General features: G+C 40.9%; 1 protein-coding gene and 1 pseudogene across 5 annotated transcripts in view; both read left to right on the forward strand.

Moving 5' to 3' along the window:
• Positions 1–11,627: 11,627 nt before the first annotated feature.
• LOC103600553 lies at positions 11,628–16,389 on the forward strand (annotated as a pseudogene).
• A 3,372-nt stretch (positions 16,390–19,761) lies between these two features.
• ARNT (aryl hydrocarbon receptor nuclear translocator) overlaps positions 19,762–24,274 on the forward strand; it is a 55,237-nt gene continuing 50,724 nt past the window's right edge. For all 5 annotated transcript variants that reach the window (XM_008584515.1, XM_008584522.1, XM_008584545.1 and 2 more), the window contains exon 1: positions 19,762–19,823. In XM_008584515.1, coding sequence (XP_008582737.1) covers positions 19,799–19,823 — 25 coding nt within the window. In that variant the 5' untranslated portion in view covers positions 19,762–19,798. The remainder of the gene's footprint in view (positions 19,824–24,274) is intronic.

Consider the following 24,274-nt stretch of genomic DNA (forward strand, 5'->3'; position numbering starts at 1 on the left):
TTAATCAATGTAAATTGATCAGTCTTTTGATTAAAATCCTTCAGCAGCTTCCGACTGTCATCAAACTTCTTAATGGGGCTCCAGGGCTCTCCACAATTTGGTCTAATCTTATTCTTGCAGCTCTCTCCCTTGTACTTTTTGACCCAGCAATGCTAAACTTCTTACAGTTCCACAAGTTTTGCACAACTCCCCCTTTGCCTCCAAGCCTTTTACATTTATTTACATTTTCTTTGTGTTATTCCTCTATATTCAACTTTTAGGCTTTAACTTAAATATTAATTTTCCAGGGAGATCTTCTAGTAATATTCACTATAGTCTATTATAATTACTTTAGTGTCTGCATTCTTTGATAAAATAGTAACCCTACATGAGAGTAGGGACTATATCTAATTTGTTTTTTATTCCAAAAGTCTAGGACATATGATATATTTGATGTTCAATAAATATCTGTTCAATGAGTGAATGCAGCATTATACCTTGCTAAAGTGTGCATGTAAAAATGTTTGTTGAATGAATGAATGATTTTGAGATGTGGCACTGGCATCGAATGAAGACAGGAGTAGACTACTGGTGATCTAAAAGTAAACAGCATCAACAAAGTAGAAAAGAAGAATCCAGACTTTATTAGATAAAGTAGGAAAGAACAGTGAGAAAATGAAGACACTAATATTTTAAATCATTTATGAGAAGTTCAACTAGGAAAGAAAGGCAGCTGAAAGCCTATTACAGAATCAAGTGAGGGATCCCTTTTCAAAGACAGAGTAGAAAGGTATCAGGTAGGATGCTTTCAGTTGCAAGTGACAGAAACGCACACTGAAGTGAGATTTAAAAATACATGAAATTTATTGACTCACAAGGCTAAAATGTTCAGAGTGAGGCTAACTTTAGGTGTGGCTGAATCCTAAGATTGAAGGTATTACCAGGGTTCTGCCTTTATATGTCTATGGCTTTTCTCAACTCTGTCTTTTTTCTACATTGATTTTTATCCCCAGGTTGACATCCATAGTGATATCAAGAATGGCTCCAGCAAATCCAGACCTCACATATTCCCCCATGTCATCTTTCCCTCCTCCATCACAGAGAAAAAAATAAGCACTTTTATATCACTCAGGATTCTTGCTTGCAAGCAACAGAAATGGAGCCTCCCTTAATTTAAAAAGAAAAGATATCAATTTTAAAGAGACCGGGTAGCTCTCAGAAAAACTAGTCTTACAAGCAGGCAGAATCCAAGAAAAGCCAGCTATCAGGAACCATAGCCAAGGTCAATACAGGAAAAGTCAGCTGGGGCAATTCTGGCACTTGACATTGCCATCACTGGACACTGCTGTTGCTGAGCACTGCTGCCACCCTCACTGGATACTTCTGCCTTTACCATGCCCAAATTATAAATTGCGTCATCTTTGTGTCACTCAATATTCCAGTCCCTGGGCTAGAGCACCTGACTGGTCAAGGCTAAGTTACACACCAGGACCTAAGCTGCCAGGGGTGGAAGAGGGAATATTAGGTTTCTCTAGGCTTCTGTAGTGGGAATGAGGCCCTGTCTCCCATTGATTCATATAAAGGAAGATTACCACAAATAGGAAGAATTTTTGGATGTTGGGCAGACAAAAAATGACAAACTTACATTTTTTGGACTTGGCCCCAATCCTGCTACATGCTGTTAAAAATGATTCACCTAGGGCTGAGCCCGTGGCGCGCTCGGGAGAGTGTGGCGCTGGGAGCGCGGCGGCGGTCCAGCCCCGGGTTCAGATCCTATATAGGGATGACCGGTGCGCTCACAGCACTCACTGGCTGAGCGCGGTGCGGCCGGTCTCAAAAAAAAAAAAAAAAAAAAAAAAAGACTCACCTAAAATTAAAAGACATTGGAAAGTTTAAACATAAAAGAGATAGAAAAAGTTATACTAGGTAAATACTAACCAAAAGAAAACTGAGGAGCTATATTAGTATCAGATAAAATAGGCCTCAAGACAAAAAGCATTATTAGAGATAGAGGGATTAATAAATAATGAGAAAGGGTTCAATTCAGCAGGAAGATACACAGTTCTAAATTGTATGTGCCTAATAAAATATAAATATAAACAAAGATAAATAAGAAAACAATAGAACTATAGAGAGAATTTGACAAAACCCACCATTGTGGTGAATAGTCAACACACTCTTCTCAAGTATTAATAGGTCAACCAGGCAAAAATCAGTGAAGACATAGAATATTTGAATAACACAGTTAACAAGCTTGATTCATTGAACAGCTATACAACCTTTCACCCTACACTTAGCAAACCCATACTTTTCCACGTATTGTTTAATCCCATTTGAGTTGGGTTGTTTTGTGGTTTTTTTGTCATGTGTAACTAAGCATCCTAGTTCCATGTATTTAATCCCTTTCTGTTTAAAATAGCTAGAATGGTTTCTATTCCCTGCAAATAAACGTGGATTGATACAAATACGAAGTCAATATCATCCCAGGAATGCAAGGGTTGTTTACATTAGAAAATCTGTAAATGACATTCATTATATACAGATTAAATGAGAAAAACCAAATGACTACTTCAATGGTTATAGGAAAAGCATTTGATAAAATTCAATACTAATATAAAATACCCATTAATATTCTTAGCAAAATAGGGCTAGAAGAGAACCCCTTTAACCTGGTAAAGTGTATCAATAAAAAATGTATAGCAAACATCCTACTTAATGGTCAAAGGTTGAAAGATTTTCCTTTTAAAGTCAGGAACAAGGGCCGGCCTGTGGCTCACTCGGTAGAGTGCGGTGCTGATAACACCAAGGCCAGGGGTTCGGATCCCATATAGGGATGGCCGGTTCGCTCACTGGCTGAGTGTGGTGCTGACACCACCAAGTCGAGGGTTGAAGAAAAAGAACAGGGTAGGAAGATTTGCCGTATCAGTTATCAAGATTTATTGGAAAGCTATAGTGTTTATGACAATGGGGTATATGTGCAGGCTTAGATAATAGACCATTTGAGAAGACTAGAGAGCCCAGAAGCAATCACACATTTAAAGAAATTTGAATTATAATGGAGTGGGCATTGTTGATCACAGGAAAGGGATGGACTAATCAATTAGTGATACCGGAAAATAGGATATTCATTTAAAAAATTGCATCTCACTAGACCTCTTACAGCCTGAATATTTCATTAATTTCCCAACTTCTCTCAATTAGGGTAATTCAAGAGACTTGCATTTTTCTTTAATTTCCTTTCATTTATTTTCCTTATCACAAATTTCTAGCTATAATTTTATACTATGTAAACTGTCTCAATTCAATAAAGTTAAAGAGAAAAATAAACAAAAAAATATGCTTCCTGAAAACAAATAATTCCAAAGCAATTTGCTGGTAAAAGTGGGAAAGGAGGGTACATGAGTCAAAAATTAACCTGATATTATTCCATAAACACAAGCCTCTGAGAGCAAAAATCCAAATGTACTGATTTTTTAAATTAACTTCTCAAAGCATAGCTTAGCTATTGAGTACTTGTACCTAGTAGGAAATGTTTGTTGATTTGGAGACTTCAATACCAGAAGGAATGCTCTGCTTCTCTTGGGGATAGAGAATGGACAGTATAACCCTCGTCTAATTAATAAACTAAGCTGAGGTGATATTAGTCATACAAGTCTTTCTAGAGTTGATGACTGAGGTCTATCTGGAACAAAGAATCAGCACTCCAAATGAAGTGATGGAGACAAAGAATCATGGAATCTTTTTGGAAAATGGTGCTTAATTTAGTATGGTGGAGCTTACAAAACATGAAAGTAGGAAACAAATTAGTATATTTTTTCACCTAGAAAATTACATTGAGATGTGGCAGACAGCATCCAGGATGGCTCTCAGTGATCTCCTTTCTTGGTGTTAATGCTCTTGTGTGATGCCCTCCCCTTGATTGCGGGCTGGACTTTGTGACTTACTTCTAAAAAATAAAACATGGCAAAAGTGATGGGGTGTCAATTCCGAGATGAGGTCACAAAAGACTTTGACATCTGCCTTGCTTGCCTTCTTGCTGTCTCACCTGCTTGCTCTGCTGGAAGCCAGCTGCCACATTGTGAGTTACCCTGTGGAGAGGCCCATGTGAAAGGAACTGAGAGAGGCCTCTAGCCAACAACCACTGAGACACTGAGGCCCTCAGTCCAACAGTCTGAGAGGAACTCAATTCTACCACAGGCCATGCGAGTGAACTTGGATGTGGCTTCTACCCCAGCGTGACCTTGAGAGGACTCTAGCCTTGACACTTTGATTGCAGCCTGTGAGAGACCCTCAGCAGAACCACTCAGCCAAGTCACACTTTGATTCTTGACATACAGAAACTGTGAGGTGATAAATGTTCATTGTTCTAAGCCACTAAATTTTGGGGGTAATTTGTTATGCAGCTATAGACAACTAATACAATTCCAAAACAAAACAAAACAAAAAAAAACCCCATGAAAGTAAGAGATATAAAATCATAGAATGTCACATTGGAAGGAAACTTTAAAGGTCATCTTGTTTTGGGGGCCGGCCCATGGCTCACTCGGTAGAGTGCGGTGCTGATAACACCAAGGCCACGGGTTCGGATCCCATATAGGGATGGCCGGTTTGCTCACTGGCTGAGCGTGGTGCTGACAACACCAAGCCAAGGGTTGAGATCCCCTTACTGGTCATCTTTTAAAAGAAAAAAAAAAAAAAAAGGTCATCTTGTTTTACCAGTCTTCTAATTATTCCTGAAAACACCTGCTTGAACTGCTTGGGTGACAGGGGCCGGGCACTGACTATCTCTCAAGACAGTCCATTGCAGTTCAGAAGATTCTGTAAAAAAGTAATTCCTTACATGTAGCTAAATCTGTCTTCTTGTTACTGCTCAACTTTTAATTTAGGAGTTGAGAGTCAACAAAGGATAGGATAATAGTAGATGAAATAACCAAAGGAATTAGAGACAAGGGAATGTCTACATTTATGGTGAAGGAAAGAGATCAAGAAGCCATAGATGGAATAGTCACAAGTGGGAAAACCTGGAAAGTATAGTATCATGAAATCGAAGAGATTAGAGAATTTCAAGGAGGGGGTTTGCCAATAGCCTCATGCTACAGAATGATTGAAAACCAATAACTGGAAATTGGAAAGCATCAAGTCATCTTTGATTTTCTTTCTCCTTATCTAATTAAATCTGAATTCCTGAACCTTGAATCAAAGTTCTTCTAGCTTACTTATTCAGACTTTTTCACTCATAGCTGCCAAATTACAATAAGCTGATCTTGCTCCTGTTAGGATGATATCTTTCCTCCCTCCCCCCTCAAAAGTAAAATACATTTTTATTGGGAAATACAAGGAAAAGAAAAATGCTGATGTTATTTTGGTTCTAAATATGCCATGTAGGTATTCTTGGCTCTTATTTTCATGTGCAGGGATCCATGTTTTGTAGAGCCTGAAGTTTATACAATCTGAGGGTCTCTCTTTAAGAAAAATAATACAAGATTCTGAATACAAAGTCAAGTAAAAAGTTCTTAAAATGGGAAAAATGTCATAAATTATTGGAGCCTTGGATTTCAGTTTCCGTTCTTCAAGACCTCTCAGGTAAAATAGCTTTTCTTGACAGATACACTATCAAAAACGGCAGATCCAAAATCTGTTTTCCAAAGAGAAGACCTGTCCTAGAATTTTTTTTTTTTTGGTGGCTTTTAAGGTTCCTGTTTTGTTTGAGATGAGTAGCAGCACTGCTCAGTAGTAGGGAAAAGAAAGTGAAGCATAAATCTATTGGTTTATGTTAAGTTTGGTCCTGCTAAAGTAAGAAACAGAATAAGAGCCTTTACAAATCTTCAGTAAAGTCAGTTCCTTTCTCACCTCCACAAAGATCAATTACCTCTTCCTTTCCATGTGTTCTTTTCCCAATTCCCTTCATTCTTTCCACCTGTAGTACCCTATCATTCTTGAAAAAACTCTAAAACTAAAAAGATCCAGCTTTTCTCTTCTGGCCATGGGTTTAGTCTGAAGTGAGAGGTGATAGTGAAGAAATACAATACTTTTTTACTATAATCCCTAAAATCAACGACATTCTCTGGCTAATAGGACCAATCAGAAGTCCCCCCAACTTGCCTCAAAAAGAGACTATGCCCAAGACATACCCTCTTAGATGAAAGTTTCACTTTTCCAAAAAAGCTCTAATGGAAAAAAGTTCTATATTTCCCTCAGTCATTTCCCCAATATACCCCAAACTCATAGGAAGGTGCTATTAAACTCTGAAGAATTGTTGGAATTTTACCTAGTGAAAACTCCATCAAGAAGGCAATATGGGTAGTTATTTTACCTTTTGAAAGAGTGATATCCAAGGCTGGATTTGGCTGTTGCCAGGGTAGTCTCTTTCTACTCAAGCACATCTCTTGGGAGCCTCTATTCCTTTTATCAACCTCCTCTTACAAAAGGAGGCTGGTTGGTACTCTCTCCCCTCCCCACTCTCACACTGAACTCAGAAGCTTCATGAATAGTTCAACTATTCATGGATCAAGTTTCAGACACTCCCATAGTGAGTGAGAAAATGACCCCACTAGATTAAATTGGAACCTAGATCAGTGGAGGAATATTTCCACAACTTTGCTAGGGGTGGGGCAGCCAAGGTTAACAGCTCAGGTAATACTTTCTAAGCAGGGTCATATGGGTGGTAGAGGATGGCTCAGTAGTCAGCTTTTGGGTCTATGCAATGGGTTTCTGGATTAACAGCATCACCTAGGAATTTGTTAGAAATTAAAATTCTTGGACCCCTATTCCTTAATAAGAATTCATTTGTGGGTATTGGCATCTGTGTTTTAACCAGCTCCTCTAGGTGATTGTGATATATACTCAAATTTGAGAACTACTTGTCAGCTGATCAGTGAAGCTTTAAAATCTTTCCCCCTCTTTCCTCAGAAGAATTTACTTGGGACATTGGGATTAGAAAAGTCAAAATGATTTCACTTAGTATTAGTTATTATACATGTTCATTAATACAACACAGAATTTACTATTATTTCCTCAAAGGTTGCATTTGGTTCATATTTGGTTTATTAAAAACACTACTACAGGACATCTATATGTGTGAGGATATGCTTATAAATATACAGAATACTTCTGGAAGGAAATATTCCAAGACTTCAAGATGAAGGATTGGATGACTTATATTTTACCCATGTGCATATTATCTACTCAAAATTTCTTTTTTTCAAGTAGATATTTTTTCAATATTATCACATCTTAAAAAACTAATTCTCATGAAAGATGTGGTGTAGTCAATGAATATTTACTGAAATCATATGTCAATCATTGTGCTAGGTGCTGGGGATAGAATGGAGAATGAGGTATAGTCCTTGTGCTCAAATTTTTATTTTCCTAAATTATTATGCAGCTATTATAACAATTTAAAAATATTTTCAGTTTCCAAGTTTTTCTAGCCCTTGACCATACCATCACAAATTGTGTGGGAGAGCTGAGAAAAGGCAAAGGTAACATTTCTCTCCAGGGTAGGAAGAACTAAAGTTTGAAACAAAACCAGGCTTTGGGGCTCATTATAATAGCTACCATTTATTTAGTGATGAACCTTAAAATAAAATTATTATATCTGTTTGCTTTTTATAATTATAAATGTAACATAAAGTCATATCACATTCAAACATTACAGAAACACATGCCAAAAGACAGAAGTATCCTACTAATCCCACCCTCCAAAGATACACTGTTAATAGTTTGGCAGAGTTCTCCAGCTTTAATTTCTGTATTTGTTATAATTATTATTTTAAAAATCTTATTTTATGTTCTTTTCATTTACAGTATATCTTGGAAATCCTTCCATTTTAATATATCTAAATCCACTTCATTCTTTTTAATGGCTGCTGAGTACTCAGGTACACCATTTTCTCCATTAGTGAGTATTTGGCTTGTTTCAAATTTCTTGTTATCATACCAACATTGCAATAAATATCCTTGTGCATATTTCTCTGGGAACTTGAGGAGATGTTTTTGTGAAATAAATTCCTCAAAATGTTAAAAATACAAATGTTAGGTTGTAGGATATAGAATTTAGAATTTTAAGAGGCATTGCCAAATCCCAAAAAGGTTATAGCAATTTACACTCCCATCAAATAGGCATGAAGGTGCCTGTTTTCTCAGCTTCACCAATATAGATTACTCTCAAACTCTGAAATTCAGCTAATAGACTGTTGGGAAAATGCAGGAAAATAGTTAGGGCCACTCAGATGTTCACAATCTTGCCGAGCATTTGATATAAATATGCACGTGTGCCCAGGTGTTCCTTGGTTATTGTCTAATGTAATTGCGCATGTGCACCCAGGTGTCCTGGGTTATGACTTAAGTATAAAGGATGAGTGGCTCTGATCCACCGTGCCCCCTCCATCCCACCCCTGATACTGCTACGGGAGGCTGTTGCTGCTAGGGCCCCTGGAACCCTCCACGAGGCTGCTACCACCGCCAGATCTGTGAGCTGCTGGACCTGTAAGCTGCTACTACTACTGAGGACTGAGCTTGTGTCGTCTGCCATTGGCTTCCGGGATCTTTCCCCAATTACCTAGCATGGATCTGCCTGTGAAGGGTCTGGTGACCCAGTCTGTATAATGGGTTTGAAGGGTCTGAGCCCTAGCCCTGATGATACAAATGGAAACTTAGTATAAATAAAATAATGAAACATTTTGGCTTTAGTTATGAAATGCCTAGCCATACAATTAGCATAGCTATGGCCCTAGCCAGACAACTGGTGTAGTTGTGTAGCTTTACATAGCCTAAAAACAGTCTGTTTTTTAAATTGCATTTCTCTGACTATAGTATTTGAGTACTGCTTGATCTTTTGCAGATTGCCTTACCTATCCTTTTCCCTTTGGGCTATTTCTTTTACTTATTGATTGGAAGATGTGTATTATTTACAAACAAATAGTTTTTTTGCTTTTTTTGGCAGCTGGCTACTACAGTAATTGAACCCTGGACCTTGGTGTTATCAGTACCATGCTCTAACCAAGTGAGCTAAAGAGCCAGCTCTATACAGATTTTTAAGAACATTTTTACTCATTTATAACTTTTTTTTTTTGTCTTTTTTGTCTTTTTCCGTGTCCGGCAACGGATCACAACCCTCAGTGTTGCCCCCGCACCGGACCGGGGACCGGCAATGGGATCGCAACCCTCGGTGTTGCTCCCGCACCTCGCTCAGCCAGTGAGCGGGAACCGGTCTGTATGTGGGATCTGAACCCTCGGGCGGGAGCGCCGCCGCGCTTCCCAAGCGGCGCACTATCCATTGCTCCACCGGGCCGGCCCCTCATTTATAACTTTTTTGTGATACATGCTGTTGCCAGTATCCCTCTCCTACTCCCAATTCCTCCCTTTTGAATCTGCTGTCTATCATCAGCTTCCAGAATTCAACCTCTTAGCCCAATAACTTCTGGCTTCACTTGTTTCCCAGACCAGTCTCATCCCCTTCCACAGACTTTTAAACTGTGCTGCTTCTGCAGCTCTAGAATCTTCCTTCCTCAAGATACTAATTAATTTGCCCATCAGTTCTCCAATTCTGGGTAAACTATGTTCACTTTCTTTCCTCAGGCTTCTGAGTATTATCAGAGAAAGTAATAACAATGCTTAGTAGTTTCATGAAAAATGTTTGCTTTCTAACTATGCCTAAGTCTTCAGAGCATTTAACAATCTTCACACTCATATCTAGTTGACTTCTCAACCAATTGCCTACAGCTGTACAACTACATTTAATTCTCAGAGGTTTAACGTATTTTGAGAATCAAAGTCATCACCTGTGAGTTAACTTCCCTTTTCACCACTTCAAAATGTCCACACATTTTTAGTAAAAGGGTGCCTGAGTTTTCTATGAGTAACATTTCCATAACAGCCCTAACTCTTATCTCATCTCTCCTAGGACCAGTCTTACTTGTTTTCTCAGGTACAATAATTTTCTTGCATTTTTAACCTTCCCCTTTCTTCAAACAGTCTATAGGACATTTTACTATTTCCACCCCTACGTTATCCCCTACCCCAGCTACCATTTGATTTTCTCTTCACTGCCACATTTCTTGAAAAAGGTCTATGCTAACTAGCTGCCTCTACCTATTCACTTCTCATCCATTTGCAATCTGCTTTCCATTCCTTAGATTTATTCATCCATCCTCATCTTCCTTAAGAGCTCTGAACATAACACTTGATCAAACTCTTATCTTTGAAACTCCTTTGACTTCCATTGCCCTGCTCTTTCCAGGTTGTCTTTTACCTTCCTCTATAATCAGAACCAGGCATTTCTTGAGTTATTTTCTGTGTCCTTTTTGTCTTTTTTAAGTTTCGTGCTGTCATTCTCTGCAACCGTTAGTCTCTTACAATTGCTGCACAAGTTTAAGTTTAGGTCCCACCTCTTTTTTGGGAAGATGCCCTGGTGTAAAGTCAGGGCTAATGTCAGAATCCTGCCAACATAGCCAATTGTCAAGCTACACAAACACGCCAGTTGTTAAGGCAAATCATAACTAAAGCCAAAACGTTCCATTATCTTAGTTATAACTAAGTTTCCATTTATATTGCCAGAACTAGGGCTTAGACCCTTGAAAACCATTGTACAGACTGGGTCCCCAGACCCTTCACATGCAGGTCCATGCCAGGTAGTTAGGAAAGATCCTGGGAGCTGTTGGCAGACTACACGAACTCAGTCTTCAGCAGGAGCAGCTTACGGGTCCAGCGGTGGCCTTGCAGAGGGTCCTGGGGGCACTAGCAGCAACAGCCTCCGGCAGTAGTAGTGGCCTCTTCATGCCCCCCCCCCCCCCCCCCCCCCGGGTGGGGGGGTCATGGATCAGAGCCACTCATCCTTTATACTTAAGTACATAACCCAGGACACCTGGGTGCACTTACGCAATTACAATAGAAAACCAAGGAACACCTGGGCGCATGTGCATATTTACATCTAAATGCTCAGCAAGATTCTGAACATCTGAAGGTCCCTATTTTCCTATATTTTCTCAGCACCTGGGATTTCATATGCTTAGTAAGCATTTTTCCAGACTGTCCCACCAACCAATCCAACAACTGAACAAATCTGAACTTCCACTTAGCTTCTCTGTTATTGATATTCAATAGCCTTCTTTGACATCACAGCTTCCTTTCATTCCAAATTCAATTACTTGGTAGGCCCTGTTGATTATTCTGCTACAACAGTGTTTGTGGCAATCATTTTCTTTTCAGTTTCATTGACCTACGTCAAGTCCTTGTAATTTTCCCCTGGATTTCTGCAATAGCTACTTACCTAAGTGGATTTCCTGGTTTTAGTCTTTCCCTTCCCCGAAATAGCCTAGATCAGTGTTCCTTAATTTTTATCCCCAGGACTACGGTTGCCAGATAAAATATGAATAATTCTTTAAATATGTTGAACACAACATTTGAAACAACTTATACTAAAAAATTATTCGTTGTTTATTCAAAATTCAAATTGAACTGGCCTACCTGTATTTTTATTGGCTAAATCTGGCAACCCTATCTCAAGACACAACTTTGGTACATCTGCAGACTACCAGTATAAGTAATTAAAAGAATGGTTTACCATAATGGTTAAGATAACAAGAAAACTTGTAATAGTTTAAAAATTAATAGTAATAGTAACTGCTTAATATTGGTAAGCTGAAAACATGTGCATGAAAACATGTAGGTCAGCCTTCATAATCAACTGATTCCTTAATTTTTATTTCTACTAAAATTAGAAAATCTGAATTTACAATGCATGTGTCAGATATGGCAAGGAACACTTGTTGGCTATCAGATAATTCTGAATAGTTGGAGCTAACATCTATCATCATGGAGTTTTTCTAATTGAAGACAGCTTTCAGTAGTTTGTCAAATTCTAAGTGGAAAAGAATTCTAAACCTAAAAGTTGAAATATTTCTACTTGGAAAAGAGCAGGAATTGTATTCAGTTGTATTAGTTGCATTCAGCTCTGGGAAATATTTTTCCCATTCTGTTGCAATATTTGGATATGTTTCAATAATGTGTCATTCATTTTTTTCTCTGATGAAGAAAAAATTATCATGTGTTGGGAAATAATAAACTCTTGGCAGTCAAGGCATTTGCATTGCGGTCTGGTTTTCTTACAAAATTCTGATACTTTTTCTTAACATTAAAAATCATGGCTTTGCAATCCACCATCTGGGGTGGAACTGCCACCAAGATGCGGATTTTCATAAAACCCTTATGAGGAAGACCATCACTCTTGAGGTTTAACCCTCCAATATCACAGAAAATGTAAAGGCCTTCCACAGGGCAATAAAGGAATTCCTCCTGATCAGCAAAAGACTGATCTTTGGGGCAAGCAACTGAGAGATGGATGTACTTTGACTACGAGGACAAAATTCAAAAGGAGTCCACTCTTCATCTTGTGTTGAGACTTTGTCGTGATACTAACAAAAGGAAGAAGTCTTACACCATTCCCAAGAATAACAAGCATAAGAGAAAGAAGGTTAAGCTGGCTATCCTGAAATACTATAAGGTGGATAAGAATGGCAAAATTAGTCACCCTCATTAAGAATGCCCTTCAGATGAATGTGGTGCTGGAACTTTTAAGGCCAGCCACTTTGACAGACATTATTGTAGCAAATATCATCTGACCTATTGCTTCAACAAACAGAAGACAAGTAATTGCGTATGGGTTAATAAAAGACATGCGCTAACAACAACAACAACAAAATCATGGCATTTAAAACTTGAAATAATAAGTTCAGGTGAATGAGAATATTGCCTGGACAAGCCATTTGAGCAAGTCAACTTGGAATAATAAAAACAGTTTCTGTTAGTATTACCTATATCATAAAGTAGGGATTTTTACTTGAGCCCTAGTTAAAAAATTTGTGACAGCATCTTCCCTATTACTGACCTCAATACTTCATTGTTGAAAAAGCACCTATTTACCATTTCTTAAAGAATATGCTTACTGGCTATTATTTTATTGTATTTATGGATTGTACTAATTTGTTTTTATGTTGAATCAAAGTCAGGAGAAATATTTTTTGACCACCGACTATTCTCTAAGGAAAACAGAAAGTGGAATGACATCCTGCTTATCGTAAGAACAATGTCCTCTCTGCATCCAAAGCTACAACTCCATCAGTTCTGGTCCCAAGATATCTTTTTCAGACTGTCTCATACCTCATAAAATAATTTTTATCTACATGAAAAATGTCTTCTGTAACTTGAATTTTTAATGATAAACCAAACAGGAAGTTTCTCGGTGTCAAGCTAGGGCTAGGGCTCACAGCCCCCTCAAGCCTGTTATACAGAATGGGTCACAAACCCTTCACATGCAGGTTCATGAGCTAGGTAGTAGGAAAAGATCCTGGGAGCCTTGGGTAAAAATTTAGTAGGCTTTACTCAGAGCTAGGAGCAGCTGTCCTAGTGGCCTCCTGGAGTGTCCCAAGGAGCAGGCAGGAGGCAGGCACTGTGTATCAGAGCTGTTAGTCCTTTATACTTAGGTCCAAAACCCAGGACACCTAGGTGCTCATACGCAATTATTAGATAGTAACCAAGGAACACCTGGGAGCACGTGGATATTTACATAAAATGCTCAGCAAGATTCTGAACATCTGAGGGGCCCTGACCATTTTCCTATAATTTCACAGTGGGCATTTATCTTTATGTGCTATATATATATGCTGTAAGCTGATTCATATTGTGTATGTCAGTGGTGTCTACTCTTAAGGCAAACATCTGTTAGGTACAGAGCTGATATCGCCATTTCATGTTGTATACCATGATTCTGTATCTTTGATAAAGAATTTTGCCAACAGCTTGTTATACTTTCTTCAAGCAAAATATTTATTAATTTTATAGCTAGTTGTATAATCATCTCTGTAACAACATTACTTCTACCAATTTTTTTCTATGAGGGATGTAACTTGGTATCTTTTATCCACAAAATTCATCCATGTCATACTGGAAAACATTATTTTGCATTTATTGTGAAAAAATACACTTTACTTGACAGAGGAGTTATTGCATTTTGTTAAAGAATTTCTTGAAAACTTCAATAGCTTTCCAAGTCACTGACAAAATTTCTTTTTTTTTTTTTTTGCTTTTTATTTTTTAAATTTTTATTGAATCAAAATTGATTATACATATTTTGGGGGTTCAACATTGAGATATGTTGATCAAATCAATATTATTAGCACATATATTGTTACAAACTGTAATTATTCTTTGTGCTCCTTGTCCAGTCCCTCCTCATCCCCCTTTCTCTCCTCCTTCCCCCTCTAATCACCCTAGATTTCATCTCTCCCTCTGAAAGAATAATGGTTACTCTGTTGATTTGCTGCCCAAATGATCTGTCCAATGCTGAGAGGCATGATCAGGTCCCCCAATACTATCATAGAGCAGATGTCTCTTCCGTCACTATAAAATGGGCTCTGTGGAGACAGACATCCTCCTCCTTTCTTTATCTCTGCTGGTGACTCTCCTTGTGTCAACTCACTCCAGTGGCTGGTGAGCCATCTGCGTGGTGGTTGTGGCATTTAGCCACCTTTGTGGCAGCCATGGTTATTGTGGTGGCTATGGTGGGCCACCCACATGGGGGAGATGTTTTTGGCCTGCTCTCTGGTGCTGGCAGTGTGCCTGGTTGTGGAGAATGTCCAATCCCTGATTCCATGCCCCAGATGGCCGAGTGGGTCCCAGGGTACTGGCACTGTGTGCCTGGTTGTGGGAGGGGGTCCAGTCCCCTTCTTCATACCCCAGATCCCCGGGCAGGCCCCAAGGCGCTGGCGCGAGGTGCCTGGTTGTGGGAAGGGGGCTCCCATCCCCTTCTCCATGCCTTGGGTCCATGGGCAGACCCAAGGCACTGGTGTGGTGTGCCTGGTGGTAGGAGGGGGATCCGGTCCCCTTCTCTGTGCCCTGGGTCCCTAGGCAGGGCCCTGATGCACTGTCCCAGAGGGCCTGGTTGTGGGAGGGGAGGGTCCAGTCCCCAGCTCCTTACCCTGGATCCCTAGGTGGGCCCCAAGGAGCTGGCATAGTGTGCCTGGTTGTGGGAGGGGGATCTGGTCCCCTTCTCCATGCCCCAGGTCCCAGGGTGGGCCCCAAATCGCTGGTGTGGTGTGCCTGGTTGTGGGAGGGGGGTCTGTTCCCCTTCTCCATTCCCCAAGTCCCCAGATGGGACCTGAAGTGCTGGTGAGGTGTGCCTAGTTGTGGAAGGGAGTCTTGGTCCTCTTCTCCATGCCTTGGACCCTTGGGTGAGTCCCAAGGCACTGGCGTGGTGTGCCCGGTTGTGGGAGGGGTGTCTGGTCCCCTTCTCCTTGCCTCGGGCCCCCAGGTGGGGCCCTGAGGCACTGTAATGGTGTGCCTGGTTATGGGAAGGGGGTCTGGTCCCTGGCTGCTAGCCCCGGGTCCATGGGCGGGCCCCTAGGCATTGGTGGTGTGCCTGTATATGGGAGTGGAGTCTGGTTCCTGGCTCCAATCTTCGGGTTCCTGGGTTGGCCCCGAGGTGCTGTTGGTGTGAGTGGTTATGAGTGGGAGTCCTGCCCCTGGCTCCAAGCCTCATGTCCCCTGGTGGACCCCAAGGCATTCATGGTGTGCCTGGGCCGGAACTAAGTTTTTGTCCTTTGCTTGCTTCTAACCCGGGGGAACTTCCTGTGGGAACCAGTACTTGAGCTGTGTGGTTGAGGTAAATTGCTGCTTTGCTGCTGTTTCCCTAGGGAAGACTTTTTGTGCAGCTCAGAGTTTAATGGTTGACCTTATAGGTACTTCCAGCTCTCCAGATACTCAGTGCACCTGGGTTGTATAGAAGCTCTGATCTGAGCCTGAGTTTTTTCATCAAACTGCACCTCATGAAATTTTGCATTCCTGACCAGTCTCCTCTTAGTGGTCCTGCACTGATTGGGGGGTGGATTGGCTGTCCTTGCTGTGTCCCAGTGTTCTCCTGGTGGGCTCATCTCCCCCACTGCCCATGCTGCAAACACTTCCCATGGGATGGGCCTTGCTCCAGTCCCTTGCAATGACTCACTGGCCTCTGAGTGGTTCTTTTCTTTCAGTTGTTGTGGCTCCTCTCTCCCATGTGGGTCCATGGGAATCTGTTAGTGGTCTTGCTGTCCTCAGGGCCACCAAGGCCCTCTTCTCCCCTGCTACCTCCAAGCAACTCCATCCAAAGGGCACAGCTGCAGCTTTTGCCAGCTCCTGGTCCGTGTGCTCAGCAGCTCCAGCCTGGAAGTGGCCAGGGCTCAAAACGGTCAAAGCAGTCCCTTCTTTCTCTTATTGTGGCTTCTCCTGCCTTCACGCACTCCATCGGTGTATGACAATTTTTTATTCTGTTGTTTAACAATAATAATCATTCACACTTTTGTCATTTATATTTTCATCCAAGTCTTTAATAAAGGTGTCGATCAAGACACTGTGATTCGTCAACAGCTCCTAGCATGAAGCTTTTCACATAGGACGTTTTCAATAACATTTGGAAGATAAAATAGAAACTTACTAAAAGCAGACTATCTGATAAAATCCTGGCTTCCCCTAATGACATTTGTAGATTTGAGGCTAGAAGAAGTAATAAAGGGAACTCTTGCTACTCAAGATCAAAAATCTGAAAATTAAAACTGTAAGACCCTAGAGGTCATCCCTTTCTTAAGAAGTGCCAGAGGAGGGGAAGGGGCTGGCAAGAGTTAACTGAAGGGCTCTGGGACCAGCAGGAAGCCAAGCAGGCCCTTGGCCAACCAGTGCCCATCCACACTCCCACTCAACCTGAGCTACCCACTGTTTTCTTTTATGTATTGGGATTTTGCCTAAGGTTTTGTTTGGGGGAAAATGGTGTGAATATGAAAAAGAAGATAGAAAATCAATGTCCTTCCTCCTTTCATGGATGCCCACCCCACCTGCCAAGTGCACATTGTACATGGCACTGTCAGCTAGATATCCCACAGTGCCGCTCATCATTTTCTTGTAGACAAGATGGAAAAATATAGTGCACTTAAGTTGGAATCTTAGCAGGCAATATACTATACTGAGATGATTAATAAATTGATTTCAACCTGGAGGGAGGTCTCTGGTGCTGTGTCCTGCTGTGCAGGACTTTTCCCAATGGCTTGAAGGAAATAGCAAAGACATGTTTAACAAGGAATAGAAAACAAGATGATGTGAAAGACTACTAAGGTTAGAAAGTGCGAAAAAAAATGTTTAATGGCATTGGTGAAAGAAATGCTCCAAACACTTCCTATGGGACGGGTCCTGCACTGGTCCCCTGTGATGACCTACCAGCCTCTGAGTGGCTCCCTTTTTTCAGCTCTTCTGGCTTCTTGCTCCTGCGTGGGTCCATGAGAACCCTGTTAGTGGTCTTGCTGTCCTAGGGGCCAGCAAAGTCCTCTTCTCCCCTTTTGCCTTCAAGTAATTCCATCTAAAGGGCACAGCTGTGGCTTCTGCCAGCTCCTGCTCCAGGTGCTCCAGCATTAAAGTGGCTGTGGCCCGAAACGCTGAGAGCAGTTTTTTCTCTCTCTTCGTGGTTTCTCCCGCCTTCATGAGTTCCATAGGTCTCTCCTCCTCTTCACCGGAGCTCCAGCGGCCCCACCTTGATTGATGTTACATTTTTATAGTTGTAAATTCGTTGATTTGTGGGAGAGAGTGACGCTGGGGACCATTTATTCCTCCATCTTGACTGGAAGTCCCCTGACAAAATTTCTTACTAGTGAAGTGCAGTGGGCAGGGGACGAATGAATGTATTGCTGGCCCAATAAAATCCAATTTTTATATATTCATAATTGTACTTTCTATTTACATTTTAATTTCTTGGCTACTTGCATGAATTTACCACATTTAAAGACAATTTACATTCTATACCTGCTCTGGGGTCTTGTTTAATATTAAGCTACCTTTACTACATAACTTTGAATTGAACTACTTGTTACATTTTCATCACTACGTTTTATGCTTTAATGTATTTCTTTTTATTTTTTAAACTTTCTTGAGCTTTCTTTTTTTTCTTTAATTGTGGTAAAAAAAAAATCTACCCTCTCAATGTACTTATTTTGAGTGGATTATTTTTTCTTTTTGGTGAATTAGAAATATAAAACAACTGGGCTGGCCAGTTGGCTCAGTTGGTTAGAGCATTGTGCTGGTAACACCAAGGTCCGGGGTTCCATCCCTATGCTGGCCAGCTGCAAAAATACATATATATTTTTATATATTAACAAAATGGTAACAAAGAAAGATGAAATTTTAACAAATGTAAAGAATAATAACACAAATTATGTTAAAATGCCTTGGCTGTTAAATGAATAATGTAATCAATACAGATAAATGAAGAGAGAGGAGATAAATGAATCAATGTAATCTTTGTAGTACACATACAACCTCTAAGAATGCACAGATGCCCGATAGCCTAATCGGATTTTTTTTTTTTCCTTTTTGTCTTTTTTCGGGACCGGCAACTGATCGCAACCCTCAGTGTCCCGCCGGTACCGGACCGGCAACGGATCGCAACCCTCGGTGTTGCGCCCGCACCTCGCTCAGCCAGTGAGCAGCCGGTCTGTATGTGGGATCCGAACCCTGGGCGGGAGTGCCGGCGCTCCCAAGCGGCGCACTGTAGCAGTGTGCCACCGGGCCGCCCGTAATCGGATTTTTGTTAATTTTTTATTCTTTTTTGCGACTGGCCAGTACAGGGATCCAACAGAGGACCTTGGTGTTATCAGCATCACGTTCTAATCAACTGCACTAAGTGGCCAACCCTAAAATTCTAATGAAATTTATATTAAACAATCTGTGAAAGATATGTGAAAAAGTAGTACCTTGTAGTGCTAAAACTGTAGTGCTAAAACAGGGGGATAAGTGGAATGGATTTCCAGAGTCAGACTCTTTCAGTTTGCCTCCCAAACCACTGTTTACTTGCTGGATGTCCCTTGCTTAACTTCTTTGCTTCTATTTCCTTATCTGCCAAATGGAGATAAAAGTAGAATTTACCTCACAGTATTGTGAGGATTTAATGAACAAATACGGAAAATATAAAGCATTTTGGACAGTGTCTGGCCCTAAGTGCTCAATGCTTTCTATTATTAGAAAATAAATCTGTGCAGTCATCTTATCACTTCCCTCCTAAAAATCCGTCACTATGTCCCTGTCATTGACCAAAGGAAGTTTCCCCACTCTTAATCAAAATACTCTTCATCCACTGCCTCCAGTTTTGGCTGTCAGCATTTCCCTTACCAGACCGTAAACGCCCAGATCCTTTTACACTACTAGCTCCATAGCATGCATTCAAAATTAGTTCTGAACTTTTTACACCATGGACAAAGGGAAAAAAAAAAAAAAAAAACTCTAGAAAGGATTACAAATCAAGTGTAAGTATTAGAGCACCTAAAGAGGATTTACAAAATAAATCGTCTGCAGGGCAACCACCCGACGAATCCACCACCAAGCAAAGTTTTTTGGTAAAATGCCATTTTAATTTCTTTTCACTAACGTCACTCGGTCACTGACCTCTTACGCAAAGGAGGGATTAAGGAGACAGCTGGACTTCTTTCTCGCCTTCCCTCCACTGGACCTGCTGGCTCAGTGACCAAACGTGCCCCTGGCTGATTTGGCGTTTCCATTGGTTAGTTTTCCCGAGGAGGCTGGCAGTAGATTTACCCCGCCCACCCTATGGGCGGGGCCTCTACGCCACAGGGGCTAGGGATGGTGGGGGTTGCTTCAGCCGCCATCTTGGATTCCGTGGTAGCGGTGGCGGCCGTAGGGCGCCGCTTCTGGAGAGTGGCTCTTCCCTCCTCTTCCCCTCCCCCCCGCCCCCCCCCCGGTGGCAGCTCCTCCCACTGGGGGGGGTGGTACGGTGGCGGTGGCTTCTACGGCCATGGCGGCGAGTACTGCTAACCCCGGTGAGGAGACGGGAGGACTAGGGCTCCTCTAAAGGGGGAGGGGCTGAAGGGGCTGACAACTGAGGAAATCTAGGTCTGAGGGGCCGGAGGTGGGGCTGAAGGCGCTGAGGCGGGTGGGGATGGCAAGAGCGCTGTGGGGGAGGGGAGTGACCTGGAGGAGGGGCCCGGCCCTGGGAACAGGGGAGACCCGGGGTGGAGGGAGAGAGCCGGCGGGTGGGAGTTGGGGGTTCCCTGCTTGGAGCTCTGTTGGAGCGGCGGGCCGCGGGGGGCTGGCCCGCCTCCACTCTTCTGGCGGCCGTCTGGTCTGTGATGTGGTCCTCTTTTAACTCTCTGCCGGTTGTAGCTGCTTCATGCCGAATAACTGCAGACAGAGTGACTCGATTTACTTTGAGTAGTTTGGATTCATAAAAACTGGACCACATTGCTGTTTAGCTGAGGTGTTGCTTCAAAACACTTAAACGTTTAGATTTTAGTTTAAATTTTTTACAATTTAAAATTCTTTGAGTACATGCTGTACTCAGTTTCTCTAGGCTGTACCTCAGCCCCTTCTACCCTGGAGAGCTAGAGTTCTTCGAAACTTGAGTGTATGTATTCAGAGGGCCTATAGTATCTTTAGCGGCTGAGGGCAGAGGTTTGTGTAATCGTTGTAGTTCAGGACAGGTCTTTGGTCCAGAACCTCAGCTTTAAACCTTGTTAGGCCTAGATCAAGGCAATTTCCATTCTTTTAGAAAAGTTTAGTTCCATGCTATTTCTCGGTGAACATTCCAAAAAAGACGGAGGCCGTCATGTCTAAGAGATAGAGTGGCATGTAGGGCAGGTCGAGAGCCATCAGGTCTTCAAATTCCTCTTCCTAGTCCTCTTTCCGCTGTATTACAGTTATTTCTCTCTAGGAAGTATTTCATTTTAGGGGTCCTAGTTTGCCTTGCTGACCTCGGCCATTCTCTTGTAGAATAAAATTATTCTTTTCCCAGATAGCCTTAAAAAATGGGGGCTGGAGGTGTGTGTGTTGTGGGGGGAGAGAATTTCTTGAAAATACAACAGTGGGAGGGATTCCCTGCTGTCTCCATGTCAAAAAAAAATTTTTTTTTTTTTAAAAGATGACCGGTAAGGGGATCTTAACCCTTGACTTGGTGTTGTCAGCACCACGCTCAGCCAGTGAGCGAACCGGCCATCCCTATGTGGGATCCGAACCCGGGGCCTTGGTGTTATCAGCACCGCACTCTCCCGAGTGAGCCACGGGCCGGCCCTCCATGTCAAAATTTAAATTTCATTGTTTTTCGTGTCTTTGAAAGGCAGTATTATTTCGCAACACCCAGGTTTTGATAATTACAGTTGAATCACTGAAATTTACTGTATTTCTCACCATGTTTCTGGGAACAGAGCTATGTTAAGAAATGGTTAATTTGTCACATGTCTATATCATTTTTTAAATCTTTAAAAAAGTTTTTTAAAGGAAAGGTATTTAAAATTAATGACTACTAAAAATAAAAAATAAAAGAAAAAAAGAAAAACATAAAATTAATGACTAAAATTCCATTGAGGAAGTGCTGAATGATGGAATAAAACTATAAAACTGGAAGAATGCTGCTGTGGCAAACCTGACCTTGTAGTAAAATAACCTATCTGTGAACTAGGGAGTAAATAAGCAAGATTTTAAACTGATCACACATTGCAAAATACTTATATAATCCTAGTCAAATTGCAAAGTATTTCTCTTATTAAGAAGTGGCATGGGTAAACAAGTTTTAGTGCATATGTCAGAAGCTTTTTTCCAGCTGTGTGGGTGGGGTTGCTTTTTTTTGTTTTGTTTTTTAAATAGCAACCAGAATGGTAGTCTCTTGACCATATTTTGATAAGCTGATAGTATCAGCTTAAATCTCTAAACAGAAGATAACTTTTTTTTGGTGTGTGTGCAGAATCCTTGTTAATGAAACAGTCGATTTTTTTTTACCCTTGACTTGGTGTTGTCAAAACCACGCTCTCCCAAGTGAGCTAACCGGCCATCCCTATATAGGGATCCAAACCCGTGGCCTTGGTGTTATCAGCACCACACTCTCCCAAGTGAGTCACGGGTTGGCCCCTCCGTCAATTTTTTTTATTCTTTGGCTGCTTGCCTCCGCAAATTTTTTTTTTCCCCTATATAAAGATGACCGGTAAGGGGATCTCAACCCTTGGCTTGGTGTTGTCAGCACCATGCTCAGCCACTGAGCCAACCAGCCATCCCCATATAGGATCCGAACTCGTGGCCTTGGTGTTATCAGCACCGCACTCTCCCGAGTGAGCCACAGGCCGGCCCTTGCCTCTGCAAATTTTAGATTTCTTTGGTGTTGAAAAATTCTTCCATCTCTTCAAAGTTATTGATCCCACGCTCAATTCATGACAGTTAAATCAGAAAACTTATTTTCTTTTTTCATTTCTCCCTTTGCCCCTTTATGTCTGAAGGAAGAGATTATAGGTGCATTGTGGATTTTTTCATTAGCCTGTTGCATTTTGGGAAATGAGATCCATGAATGGAGGGACATAGGGTGGAAATGTACTGTGCTCAGTGAAAAGAAAGTAAATGGTTTTCAGGTCAGAATTTTTTGCTGCATTACCTTCTTTCCTTCGAGTTGTTTTAGGGACCAGGGACATCATACGTACTTCTCTGAGGCTTTTTTTCTTTGTATTTTTGCTGGAGTACTGGTTGGTAGGTTTCCCTACAATTCTTGTTAGCTATGTCTTCACATATGTCTGCAAAAGATTTTTAAATTAATCGTTTCCCTCTTTAGCTTCATTTGAGTTAATTCTTGGTTAGTGTTAATAACTGCTTGATCATGTTAATGGTACTTACAGTATGATTTAAAGACTACTGGTGGTCCTTCAGTACCTTTCAGAGGACCTGGTTCTGCATTTATCATTGTCTTAACATGGTGCTGGATCAGAAGAAGAGAAAGATATGGTTTATACTCTCTGCTTTCTTTCTTTTTTTTTTTTTTTTCCTTTTTGTCTTTTTTCGTGACCGGCAACGGATCGCAACCCTCGGTGTCGCGCCTGCACCTCGCTCAGCCATTGAGTGGCCGGTCTGCATGTGGGATCCAAACCCTCGGTGGGAGCACCGCCATGCTCCCAAGTGGCGCACTGTAGCAGTGCGCCACCGGGCCAGCCCCATATACTCTCTACTTTCTAAGAGATATGTTGAAGTAACAGTTCTAATGTGATGATGACTCTTTTCTCCATGAATTGATAATAATTCTTCATGTTCTGTCTTTTTTCACTAAATCTACTTACTAGTGTCAAGTAAAAGTGGGTGGTTAGGTGGACCATGAAGCTTTAGACTTTATCTTTTTTGTCTGTGGATTACTAACAGCTTTGAGGAACACTTTTTAAATTTGACGTGCAATTTGTAATGCATTGGCTAAAGGACTAGTTTGGAAGAGATTAGGTATTTGATTTACAATTCAATATTCAAACTAGAGACATGAATGAATTTGTAGTGAGTGTAGGTTTTCCTCCCTTGATTCTGGTATTCTCAGTTTATCGTGGATTGAGTATGTAGTAGAAGGCAATGGTAGGAACACTGTTTGGGTTTATAAGGTTGGCATTTAGAAAAAAATTTTCTTTCTACATAATTTTCACCTATATAAATTATAGTTTTAAAAGCAACAATTAGCAAAGTTCTCACCTGTTATACAGTTACCTTTTTCAGATATGGGAAAATAGAAATTCATGCAATGTAAAATTAAGATGTCAAGATACTTTTTTAATCTATTGCAAAGACCTTTTTAAAAAGTAATTAAATTTATTTTACTAATTCAGCGGTTGAAATACAATTAACATTTTTTGTTGAATATACTATTTATCCCAATTTATTCAACTCTATACCCCACAGATATGTACAATCAACTATGATATGATTTAAAAAAAATTTTTTTTTGAAAAGGAACCTCAGTCTGCATATTTTTTATGCAATAGATTTGCAGTACCAGTCTGAATCTTCTCTTTCTTTTTTCTTTGAAATTAAGAAGTAGATACTTCTGCATTCTTGAAACTCTCGTTTTCTTGTCATTTTGCAATAGTGGTCTCTCAGCTTAGTTTTTTGCATTCCAGTCTTCCCCCCTACTCAAACAGTCAACTTAAAGATGAGAATAATATGTTTTATGGATATTTTGTGAAAATCATTTTTGTTTATTTGTAATGGATGACTTTCTTCTAAGGCAATAACGATAGGGATTTCCACAGTGCCAAGTGGTGGTTGATTTTCAAAACCTAAATTGCAACACTCAAGGAAACTAAACCCTTTTTTCTTGATTTTATTTAGGCCATGACATCTTGGGTATGTTAATTCCAAAACTAGTAAAATTTGTTTTGTTTTTTTTTTGGTGGCTGGCCTGTACGGGGATCCATACCCTTGACCTTGGTGTTATAACATGGCACTCTAAACTAACCAACTGAGCTAATGGCCAGCCCCAAAC

The sequence above is a fragment of the Galeopterus variegatus genome, unplaced genomic scaffold, assembly GCF_000696425.1.
Source record: "Galeopterus variegatus unplaced genomic scaffold, G_variegatus-3.0.2 Scaffold103, whole genome shotgun sequence".
Classification (NCBI taxonomy): Eukaryota; Metazoa; Chordata; class Mammalia; order Dermoptera; family Cynocephalidae; genus Galeopterus; species Galeopterus variegatus.